We start from the raw sequence: 11,398 nt of genomic DNA, 5'->3' as shown, positions 1-11,398 counted from the left end.
ATCAAGTAATTTCCATGATGGTCCACGTTGCTGTTGATCAATGCTGTCAGTGTGTAAGAAGTTTGTCATTTGAAGTTTCCAATCAGAATTTATAAAAGGACTTTTTGACAACGATGGAAATTGTGTGCTTGCTGGAAGAAGCACCGGATTAAGGTGGCGGCTATTGGCGCTGAGGCATTAGGTCCATTCTTTGAATAGGCCCAGATGAAAAGAGACGAGGATATTTCTGAAGCTGAATTAAAGCTTAATCCGGCATTGACTTGACTGGACAATCTTTTTAAGAGTAATGAACATGAATCAAATTTCACGAGCTATAATTTGTAGAATAATTCGAGCCTTTTTTGTAACGGAGTTTCATTGTAATTTTCTCCTGTAGACATGGGGAACTTAAATTCGATGGGAATAAAAAATTCCATCTGTTTTAGCAATATCAGAGTTTGTTGATTAAACCTTCTTCTACCTTGAACAAAGAGAAACGTTTGGTTTTTTTGGGCAACTTTATTGTATTTTTCAGGACGTTTCGCAATATTGCGTTCCTGTTTTGCGCTCATCGGTTTCCGCTACGTTGATGTTATAAAGAAAATTCTCTTGCTGTTTTGTTCCCTGTGAAGTCGTTATTAAGACTTGCTCCTCATCATCGTTGTCATAACTAGACTTAATAGGGTGATAAACTGGGTACAATCAATTACATGTGGGTAACTTCGTTTTGTTATCTGACACGTATGTGTTTAGAGCATACTTAATAGCAGCCGAATATACCTTATTACTTTTTTATCGACATCAAAGTGATGTTATTGCTTCCTTGAGGGCTACAAGCAAATAAATACCAAAGTACAAATTGTCTTAATCATTTTACAACGACCTATATACCAGCAAGACCGACCTATATACCAGCAACACCAACCTCGCGAAATGAAGAAAATAATTAGATGTGCTTGCTCCTCTGTTCTGTTTGCTGTGTTACTCTTAAAGCTAGGGAATGGCGTGGATTGTCGAAAAGAAGAATCTGCTGGTGGCAATGAAAACAAGACGATAAAACTGCCAACGCTTGGTGTTGGTGTGCTTGATATTAAATCAGAAATAGAACAAGAAAATGCATTGGTTATGGCCTTGGATGCGGGGTACCGAATGATCGATATATGGGAAGGGTAGGTTGTATTTTGTATTCGTGTCCAGGCTTGTCCTTTTTCAAACGTCCGCCCTTGTTCTTAAGGGCGTCGTAGGTTGCAGTTTACTCTAGGTTGTCTTTATGCCGTTATAAGACTGTATTTAGCACAATTCTGCCAACTAAACGAGTCGAAAGCTGGATTTCCTTTAATGCCAGAAAAAGATTGTTTCATCAATGAAGGCTCCGCCCTTTAGTAACCTTTTGTGCCTTTAGTAGTTACATGCATTGCTGCCCTCGTAAATCATGGATTTGAAATTTTGCTGTTTAGACACACCATTTTTTGTTAATCCTGGCCCAAATAATCAAACACAATTTTATCTGAAGCCTAAAACTTTCCGTCAACAGGGAAGAAGTTCAAATAAAAAATGCAATTTTGAGGACGAAGGTGCCACGAGAGGAGGTGTTTATTGTTGTTAAGGTGAGGGTCGTTTGCATTGTCAAGTTGAACTTGATTGCTTCATTGTAATTTGAATCTAATTAAAAGTGCACTATTTCAGGAAGCTATAATGTGTAAAGAATTTCAAATGAGCATGATTAATGTTACCAATCGCAGAGAATCCCTTAGACACATGTTAAGTCAATTGTATTTAATTCCATTTATTTCCATTGTTTCAATTCGATATTTTTTCCATTTTTTTCCTTTACCATTTCAGTTGAGCCCCCCAGAAACCCTCGACCAACTTTACGACACAGGTGAGGCCGTGGAAAACATTCTGAAACGGTAAATCATTCGATCTTTTCTACTCATATACTATTGCTGGATACTTGATTGACCTTATAAGAATAGTTGCAATTACTATGTCTACGTTTAAAGAAAAGTTGTTCACGGAAATGTTTTGCTCTGGGCCACTAAATCTCTTTGCTAATGGAATTTGCTTTTCGGACGTATTTAAGCGGCAAGGATTCGGGGGCTCAATTTTGGGGCCACATCCTTCAGGGGACTGGAAAATTATGGTAAAGCCCGTTTTGAAAACTCAATTTTTAGCATTAAGATAAAGTTGATAAAAAGATGAATTATTGTTTGCACCATTTTGTTACTATTGACTACGAAAGTTCTCTTTTACCGAATCGAGGCAAAGCTTATCGAAGGAAACAAAAAATATTGGAGGGGGGTATCGCACCCCTCACGCTCCCGGTAAATCCATCCCTGTTTTTCCCAGTACACTTAAGGAAAATGAATCATATCTTTTTTGTTAATTACTTAAAGGAAATTGTCAGATCAATTGTAGCTACTCAACGATGGCATAGAAATATAGTTTTGAAATGCTTTATCCAACGCCGTGTTATATCTCTAAATTGCAACACCCGTGTAATCAACACATATTGACAGAGATGCAGGCTCTTTCAAGTACGTAGTTTTCAGATGATGAAGGGTGCAGTTTGAGCGCCCACTATGCTTTCGGAATTTTTAAAAGCTTAGTATTGCTTGGACCTGATTTCTCCCCTATTTCAGTTATTGGAAAAATGTTTTTGAGTTTTCTAAATATTTGCCCGTCCCAAAATTATGTTCTTTCTGCACCCCTTGGGCTTTTTCTGGATCCCCTGTACCCCAACTGTACATTAGGGTATTTTATGATGTCGCCAGATAGCTATTCTTTTCCCCCTCGTGGAAACAACTGCACTGCAGACTAACTGACTTCGATCGTGGAAACTATATTTAATGCAATGTGTTCTGTATCCAATATTTGTGTGTCTTTTCCAAGGCTGGAGACAAGCTACGTTGATTTGCTGTTGATGAATTACGCTGATTTCAACAACCAGCATTTGCGAAGATGGAGGGCTATGATTTCTCTGAAAAACAGAGGAAAAGCAAAGTAAGCGCTTTGATTAGTATGTCTCGTTAATGTTTATTGGAAGGCTACTCTAAGGTTTTTGGAAGACGGACAAGGAAAATTCTTCTTATCATGAATGTATCACACGGTGCTAGTCAGGAGTCCTAAACATTTCAAAACACTTAGTAAATTCTAGTGATATCATGAACTTTTCTAAAATGTGTGCATATTTTGGTTCACTCATAAGTTTCTAAATTCTTAAGGTAACGGAATTCTTAGTAGAGGAGCAAGAAGTGATTTGTTATTTGGTGCCCATGCAGCTGTTTCCCATTCAGTACTCTGTTTTGAAGGAATACTCTGGGGTCTAAAAAGTATGGAAATGGTGGGTCAAAATGGCCGCTCACTGTGGCCACGGGCCTAAGCTGACCAATTTCAAAATAAAATTTACGAATTAAAGGGGCTTGGAAACGATAGTAATTGAATCATCTTATGCTTCTCAAGTTTCGCCTGTCTTTTAAGGCATTTTCTATGAATCCTCCCATAATATTTCCGGAGCTTTTCTGAATTACTGGTCCAATGTTTCCCTGACTTTCTTCCCATATAATAGTAAGATAATCTTTCGCATTTATCTTCATTCAAAAGCCATTGGAATAAATTTGCAAAAAATTTTGTACCCAAGGCGTTCGTTACCAAAATCATCTAGCACTGAACTTATGTTTTTAAAAATTTGTTGGCTTGGATACTTGGCTTCTGTGAACCGCCATTTTAAGCATCGTTTCCATACTTTTGTGACCCCAGTGTACAACACATTTATTGTACAGTACTGCTAAATAATGAAGTTGATTTTCTTATTGCAGATTAATTGGTGTTTCAAACTTCAACTTTGAGCAGGTGTCATCACTCGGCAGCGCCACTGCCATATTGCCATCAGGTAGGGTGGAGATAACTGTTTTGATAGTTTACTAGTACATATGTGGCTGTGAAATTTTATTGTGTGAGTTAATATAGAACTCTCTAATGAATAAATAGCAAAATTAGAGTTCAATTTAAGTGATAGTTTAGTGCAATTAGATTTTTTTAAAAGTTTTTGAAATGTTTTAAAGATTAACAGCAAGTTGTGTATTCAGTATAAGATGTAGATTAAAAGGTGATGACTTGTCTTTTTCAGTTGTTCAGTTAGAGATCAACCCATTTTTCCAGCAAGATGAGTTGGTTAAAAATCTCACTGCAAAAGGCATAAAGATCCAGGCATATTCACCTCTCGCAAATGGTCACAAACTCGAAGACACGAAGCTGAAAGAAATAGCGAAAAAATACGATGCTACAACGGCTCAGGTTCTCATTCAATGGTGTATTCAAAAAGGGTATTCGTGCATTACAAAGTCTACCAAGAAGCTGCATCTCGAGGATAATATCAACTTAGAGGATTTCAGTCTCGAAGATGAAGACATGAAGGTAAGATCACATAACAACTGCGTCTAATGCACATAGAGTAAATTTGAAGTGTTGTTGTTTAATTTTACATTAAACTTGGTTGCCTTGTCCTCTCATAAGGCAAATGAATGTTGAAGTTAATCATAAGAAGATTCCAAATATTTCATTCCAAATATTTATAGCAATAGCTTCATTTATTTTTGACACGTCCATCTTCAATCAATAGAGAAAGCATCATATAGTTTATCGAATACAGGTTTTCAAATCCTAGTTCGTTAAGAATGAACTTGCATTAAGAGCACTCTAACCCATAAAAGACTTTAAATGCAGTTCGCGAAAATGTAAATTTTTGATAACGCTGAGGATTTTTCAGAAAGTTTTCAGAACGGTGTCTTGCTTTAAGAGACCATGTTTCAAAATTGAGGGGGCTCAGGTTCCCAATTCTCCATGTAGTTGGTGGTAATGGTTCAAATGTTGAAATTGTATTGACTCAAGACTGCAGTAATGCTCTTCTCTTTTTGGATTCATTCGAGCTTATGTTTCTGTTTCCTTTCTAGAAATTAGGTTCTTTGGAGGAAGGTTTTGTCACGAACTATGACCCAAATGATCCTCGTTTTTATGAAAAGTCATTTTATCAAGCAAGAGAAACTGAATCTGGAACGAGGACAGGTCGTCGTGGCGACGATTTGGATGACGAGCAGTTGACAGATGAAAACTATCATTTCGATGGAGAAGATCGTTCTGCAGCTTCTGTAGGTGAAGACGCACCGGGCAGTGGCGAACATGGTAACCAACAATCGAAACAAAGCCAGAGCAGCATAGAATTGGAGGAGGAAGTATCAGGTGAGTATCATTTGAATTTCAGGGAAGTTGCATTCTAGCACTTACTATAACAGCAAAATATATACACGACGCAATGCCATACAGGATATCATACTTAACGGCATAATATAGCATACGGCACACCATACACCATAACATGCGACATACCATATACAAAAAATTACCGTAAGAGATGTTGTTTTATTGGGCACCATTGTTTGAGACGATGGAAAAAAAGAAAATGGTTAGCTGGAAACACAAATGATTCTTGGGAGGGGGGTTGTGCCCAAAAAACAATAGTAGCTACCATCCCATACCATACAACACACCATACGTGTACTTTTCATACCTTACCAATGCAAATTGCTCTGTCAAAACAAACCGTCTACAAGACCGCTATCCAATCTTGCATGAACTATTCCCATTTAATGATATCCTCTGAATTCACGTCGATCTCAGGTTATTTAATTGATAACATATCTCCCTTTTCAATCTTAGATATGCAACTCTAGTATCAATAAGAATGTTTCCTGCCATCCCACATTAAGAGCTTGGAGAAATAAAATCAACAAAGAGCTTGGGACCGTAATGTTAATGACCCTGCTCTCAATCTACCTTTCGATTTTACACGACTTAGATTGCATCTAGCATTTCCACAAAATAACTAAAAGGAAGAGAATCAAACTTAATCTTGAAATTTTTTTTTCGAATAATGAGACAAGCTGACAAGTTTTTTCAGCTGTGTTGCTTTCTCGTTTAACATTGAAAGCTATCCTATCCATCTTGTCTTACTGGCAATTTGTGATTGATATTGTTGGATCACTATTGATTTTGTAGAAAAACGTGGCCTGAAAGGTGAAACATCGAGAATACCAACAAGTGAGACGAGTAGAGCTGGACCAGGAATAAGTGGAGGAGATCGCGTGAAGCACCGAGATGAATTTTGAACAAAGACATTTGATATTAACTATAGTTCGTTTACAAAGAAATTTGATATTAACTGTATGTCACTCCTAAATGGAATAAGGGCTATCTCTCTGTGTTGCTGCTTGTGAAATTTCAGCATTGTAGAACTACCCAGAAGGATCTCTTGTGTATCCTTTAAATGTAGGGAACATAATAATAATAAAGAGAGAACTCATTGGCACAATGACCCAAAGGTCAGAAAATGCCTCACCCTTCCTCCGGACAAAATTTCGTCCCATTTGCCTTCCTCAGAAATTTCCTCATACCTTTTCAATAAAAGTTTCAAATAAATGCAATTTAAGTTAAATCATTTCATACTAATCAACAACGACAACCAATCTGCATTCTACTAAATGGATATTCTTTGTTTATTCTGATCAACAACTACATCGTTGTCTTTTTCGTGAGGAAACAAAATATTGCGTAGAAAATGAAATAGAAAAAAAATCTTACCTGTAATTCCTGTACAGAAAACATTTTAAATGAACGAATACGTCAATGTAGAGAATAATAGAGAACACTTGAACACTAACCTCTAGCTGGAGCAGAGAACACTAGCCTTTAGCTGGAGCAGAGATAAATGTACAGTAAACACCTGCGTATAAGAACCAAACAAAATAAGAACCAATAATTGATAGGTATTTAAACTACAGGCTGAAATTTTGAAATCATTTTTCCATTCAACAAGCAGCTTGAAAACTGGAATATTTTCTTATTTGCGAGTCACTAAAAATCTAAAATCAAATGTCATGCCTCAAATAGTCCTAACAAAAAGAAAACAATTGTGAACTTAAATTTTGATTCAATTATCACGGTAGATTTTTTTGAAATTTAGTGACATTTTCTTTTGCAAATAATAATGTTGATCCAAGAGAATCCAGCAATGTAATTTCTTTTCTTTCAATGAAATTTCGAAATTCAGTATTAGAGCAGGACGATTCTAAGTTGCAACTCCGAGTTTTACGCATTATGTCAAATGGCATCTACCACTCTAACATAATCGGTTAACAGCAACTTTCATCGATGAAGAAATTTTCCTGATGCAGGATCACAATTGCTAGGAGACGGATGTAATTTTTTGTTCCCACACTTGATTAGTATTACCGATGTACCATTGGTTCGAAATTTTCGATCAAAAGTTGCTAATTCAGGATGAGAAGACTGTATTAATTCAAGCGAAACTGTTGTAGCATTAGAATATAGAATAATCACAGAATATTAGACAACAACTGGAGTTGTGTAAACTTCTTGCGTTTCCCCAAATGTCCAGAAATGTTTTTCAAATTATATTTCTTTTGTAGTTTCTTTTATATTCGAATTTTTCTTGAGTCATTGTCTTTCTCGTGCGAAAATGTTGCTTTTAAATATCTTTGTCCAAAATGAATCAATTTCAAGAGAAGGACAGGGCCCACGCCACGCATTTCAAGGTGGAGGGGCCAAGTTCTATAAGATTTAGTGCTTTAAAACATAGCCTCTCTGGAACTATTTTTGCTTACCAACAAATTGGGGGGGGGGGGAGGCCATGGCCCCTCCGGCCCTCCCGGTGGCGTGGCCCTGAATCTCTGGAACTATTTTTGCTTACCAACAAATTGGGGGGGGGGGGAGGCCATGGCCCCTCCGGCCCTCCCGGTGGCGTGGCCCTGAAGGAGTGTGTGTGTGTATCTGAAGAGTGTATCGAAAGAGTAATGACCCACAACAGAACAATGTTGATAAACCAATAGACGTCTTGTGAAATTAAGTTAGAAAGGAAATTAGTAAGATCGAGGGGTGGCGACCACTCATTCCTGCAATTGAGAACCTCCTCTGTCTAAAAGGAAACTTTGTAGCCGTTGTATAATGCGTTTATCGGATAGAAAATTTCCGGTTTATGTATCCAAAAATCAGCACGGTGTAAAAAATATGTAAACAGTTTTTATGCGTCTTTTATAAAAGCAATCTTTTATTAAAGCAACGGCGCTAATATGAAACATTATGGTTTGCCAGATCCCTTCTGTCACATCTTCAAAGAAAAATATGGAATGACGATGCAAATGGGAAACTGGGTCGAGTAATGTGCTTGCCTCATTTTGGACACAAGGTTATCGTTTTTATGAAGTACGCATGCGCACTTATGTAGTCTGTAGCCACGCTTTCTCGGAAAATGAAACTGCGTACATGGAGACGAAAGAAATTTAGGCCCAAAGTGCCGGAAATTAAAATGCATACAGAAACTTTCGACAATGGCTGAACCTCCCAATCATATGCAGAACCCACAAGTGAACGATATTCTTTCGGCGGCCTTAGGGCAAAGTGGCCTAACATTTACAGAGACTGAGGAAGATGATGTCCAAGATGTGTTTGCCGCGCTATCTGCTGATGGCGACTTTCCGTCGTACATGCAGCGACAAAACTCAGTTCGAAGTAGCATACCAGCTGGAAGAACAGCTTCAAGGACTAACAAAATTGATACTTCAGGGCATTTACAAAGTGACCTTGATGATATTATGGACTTGATAAATAGTGATTCTGTGGGACATCAGGAGGAAAGTTTTTCAGGTTTCACCCATAATTCAGTACCGGTCCCATCAGTACCACTTGTTCAACAGCAGAAAGTATACACAAATAACGAAAGTACTAGCTTTGCTCTATCCGGACTGCTTAAAATGCCAGCCGTTTCGAAAAGTGAGCAGTTTGTTGAATACCAAAGTAAAGAAATTGCAAATTTAGTCGACTCCCTAAAGGAATCATCAGCTGGACTGTTACATCAAAGCTCCAGCACGCTTCAAACTTCGAGAATTCAGTTTCCTGGTAACAAGGAAGTTCCTGGCCTTAAAAACATCCTTTCTTTGCAAAGGTAGGCATTTTGGTACTCTAGTGCCAGTGCCAAAGGTGTTGTAGTTATCTAATTAATGAATAGTTATTTAATTAACAGTTCTCTAACTGGGTATGAAATTACGAATGATGAACCAGTATGCATGCTAGAATTTTTGCATGTCTCACAGTAAATATAAAAAAATTAAGAAACTATTAAATCGTTATAAAACTGAGAACAACGAACTTTTGTAAAATCCAAGAACATGATTGCCCTGATGGCCTAGAAATTAAGACACAAGGGATAAAAATATTCTTCCCATATCTAAATGCAGCGTCAGAACGGAAGCAAATCACTTGATGTGAAATTTCCAGAACATTAAGAAACTGGAGTACTCAACATCGACCTTTGTTTCTTATAAATAAATGAGTGTAACTGCAAATAAAACTTTTTATCAAGGTTCGTGTTTGCTGCAGATCTGATACAAAAAAGGTCTCAAAAGACCCAAAGTAATAAATTCAGGAATGACAGGTTCAAGCTAAGTTCAACTTTGATCTACTGAGGAACAGATCAGATGACACTGACATCACACAAGAGCCCATGAGAGACATGACAAACTCTACTTTATATGACAAGTTTGTACTGCATTGTGATAGCCAAAGTGCAATAGCTCTAGCTAAAAATGCTATGGTACATCAAAGATCAAAACATATAGACATAAAAAATAATTTTGTTGGATTAAATAGTTTCAGACAGTATTATGGATCTGATTTATGTTCCAACAGCTAAGAACATTGCTAATGTCTTTACAAAGCCAATTGCCAGTTTAAAGCTCAAGAAATTTATTACAGTATTGATGGGAATTTGAACTTGAACTATTTGATAACATTGCATTTTTTTGTTCTTCATATACTGTAATTAATAATTATTTAATTGCTACATAAAGTTTAAGTGGGGGTTTAAAGTTTAAGTATTAAACTTTAGTATAATGACAGACAATATTGTTGTTGTTAGGAGGACTGGATCATATAACTTTGTAAACCTGTGATAATGACACCTTAACTTCTGTACTTTTATTTGTTTGTGTGATATTATAAAATGGCATAAAGTATCACATATTTATTCCTCATTTATCCAGTGTCATGGCTAGTTCAACATCATTTACCTTTATTGTATTTATTTTGCAAGAAACAAAGATGTATTGGGATTGCAATTTGCAAGAAAGGTTGAAGTAAATCATGTAAGTTTTTTATGGGAGCTATTTTGCTGTAGCAGTACTTTGGTACATGGCATAAATTAAAATTATGGTTTTAATGGAGGATTGTTATTTGATTCTTGTTGCTAAAGTGTCTCCATTGAAAATAAACCCAGAAATACAATATATAGAGAATCTGGACCAGAAACTAGTTGATACTTGTTCAGGCAAGCCAGTTGCTTGCTCAGTCAAATCAGAAAAATTTTGTGCAGCCAATGTAAGATAATATGGTAAATTTTATTCATTGGCCAAGGTGCTTGTCAATAAAAAACAAAATAGTGGCAATGTAAGTAATAAAAGCTGTTGATGAAAGCTGAGAATGGATGTTATTGATAAACTTACACTAACAAACACTTTAAGATACAGTTGCAGCTGGATGTTCTAGCTGTCTGATTAGTGTAAGCCTATTTTGGATATCAAATGACAACTTTTATATGATCAAATTTAAATTTCTGTTCTTTAATTCTTAGTTATGTAAATGTGAAAGCTTTTTCTATCTAAAAGGTTGATGCAGAGCAACAAGAGGAAATTGAAGAAGAGGAGGAGGAGCTGGGGTACACTGATACATTTGCAGATTATATGCCTTCAAAAGGTACAGCATATTTACCTTTTTGGAATTTAGCTGAATTAAGTTTTGTTTTATTCAATTACACACAATATTATACTATAGTACCATCATATTATACATACGGACACAAACATTTGTTTGGCTACCATAAATCATTTATTAAGTGCTCTGCTCAAGTTAGCCTCTTCTTAAGTTTGATAAATAAGTTGACTGATCTAAATGGTTTCAGTAACCCTTTTTTGTGTATATATGTTTTAATTTTTTTGTTAAATTTGATTCATAAGTTTAAGGTTAACTATATGTTTCTATTTCAGTTAAAATTGGAAAGAAGCATCCTGATCCAGTAGTCGAAACAAGGTTGAATATTTATTAAAACTCCAATTGTTCAAATTGATATTTAATTCTACTTATTGAATAAAAAAGAAAATGCATTTTGTAGGATATATATCTAAGGAACATTCTTTCTAGCACCCCACAGAATCTTGAATTGTTATAATGAGCAATGAAAGACACATTATACTGTGACAGCTTTCTTTATCAAACAATGATTTTTGTCATGGTTTTTTGAATTTGTTTCATACAATGCTACTGTATATGAACAATTTTTTTGTGAATTTGAAAA

At 36.2% G+C, this 11,398-nt stretch overlaps 2 protein-coding genes across 2 annotated transcripts in view; both read left to right on the top strand.

Annotated features, from left to right (window-relative positions):
* Positions 1 to 91: 91 nt before the first annotated feature.
* Positions 92 to 6,330, top strand: LOC135683085 (uncharacterized). The gene is made up of 8 exons (XM_065198241.2): positions 92 to 1,148; positions 1,514 to 1,586; positions 1,822 to 1,889; positions 2,872 to 2,982; positions 3,798 to 3,871; positions 4,109 to 4,395; positions 4,932 to 5,217; positions 6,034 to 6,330. The coding sequence occupies exons 1-8, from the start codon at positions 913 to 915 to the stop codon at positions 6,141 to 6,143; spliced, it is 1,245 nt and encodes a 414-aa protein (XP_065054313.2). The 5' UTR covers positions 92 to 912; the 3' UTR covers positions 6,144 to 6,330.
* A 1,944-nt stretch (positions 6,331 to 8,274) lies between these two features.
* Positions 8,275 to 11,398, top strand: part of LOC135683681 (protein strawberry notch homolog 1) — a 33,979-nt gene continuing 30,855 nt past the window's right edge. The window contains exons 1-4 of the mRNA XM_065199011.2: positions 8,275 to 8,995; positions 10,142 to 10,193; positions 10,713 to 10,800; positions 11,091 to 11,133. Coding sequence (XP_065055083.2) covers positions 8,382 to 8,995; positions 10,142 to 10,193; positions 10,713 to 10,800; positions 11,091 to 11,133 — 797 coding nt within the window. The 5' untranslated portion in view covers positions 8,275 to 8,381. The remainder of the gene's footprint in view (positions 8,996 to 10,141; positions 10,194 to 10,712; positions 10,801 to 11,090; positions 11,134 to 11,398) is intronic.

Source organism: Rhopilema esculentum, chromosome 7, assembly GCF_057945365.1.
Source record: "Rhopilema esculentum isolate cy_ngs chromosome 7, ASM5794536v1, whole genome shotgun sequence".
Lineage (NCBI taxonomy): Eukaryota > Metazoa > Cnidaria > Scyphozoa > Rhizostomeae > Rhizostomatidae > Rhopilema > Rhopilema esculentum.
The sequence above is the reverse complement of the archived record's forward strand: the minus strand, read 5'-3'. Positions and strand labels throughout refer to the sequence as shown.

What these genes read in the sequence shown, in the direction of transcription:
- LOC135683085 (XM_065198241.2), top strand. Translation starts at nt 913, where the DNA reads ATGAAGAAAATAATTAGATGTGCTTGCTCCTCTGTTCTGTTTGCTGTG. An exon ending in GTGGAAAACATTCTGAAACG is followed by an intron (nt 1,890 to 2,871) that starts GTAAATCATTCG and finishes GTCTTTTCCAAG; the next exon opens with GCTGGAGACAAGCTACGTTG. An exon ending in CACTGCCATATTGCCATCAG is followed by an intron (nt 3,872 to 4,108) that starts GTAGGGTGGAGA and finishes TGTCTTTTTCAG; the next exon opens with TTGTTCAGTTAGAGATCAAC.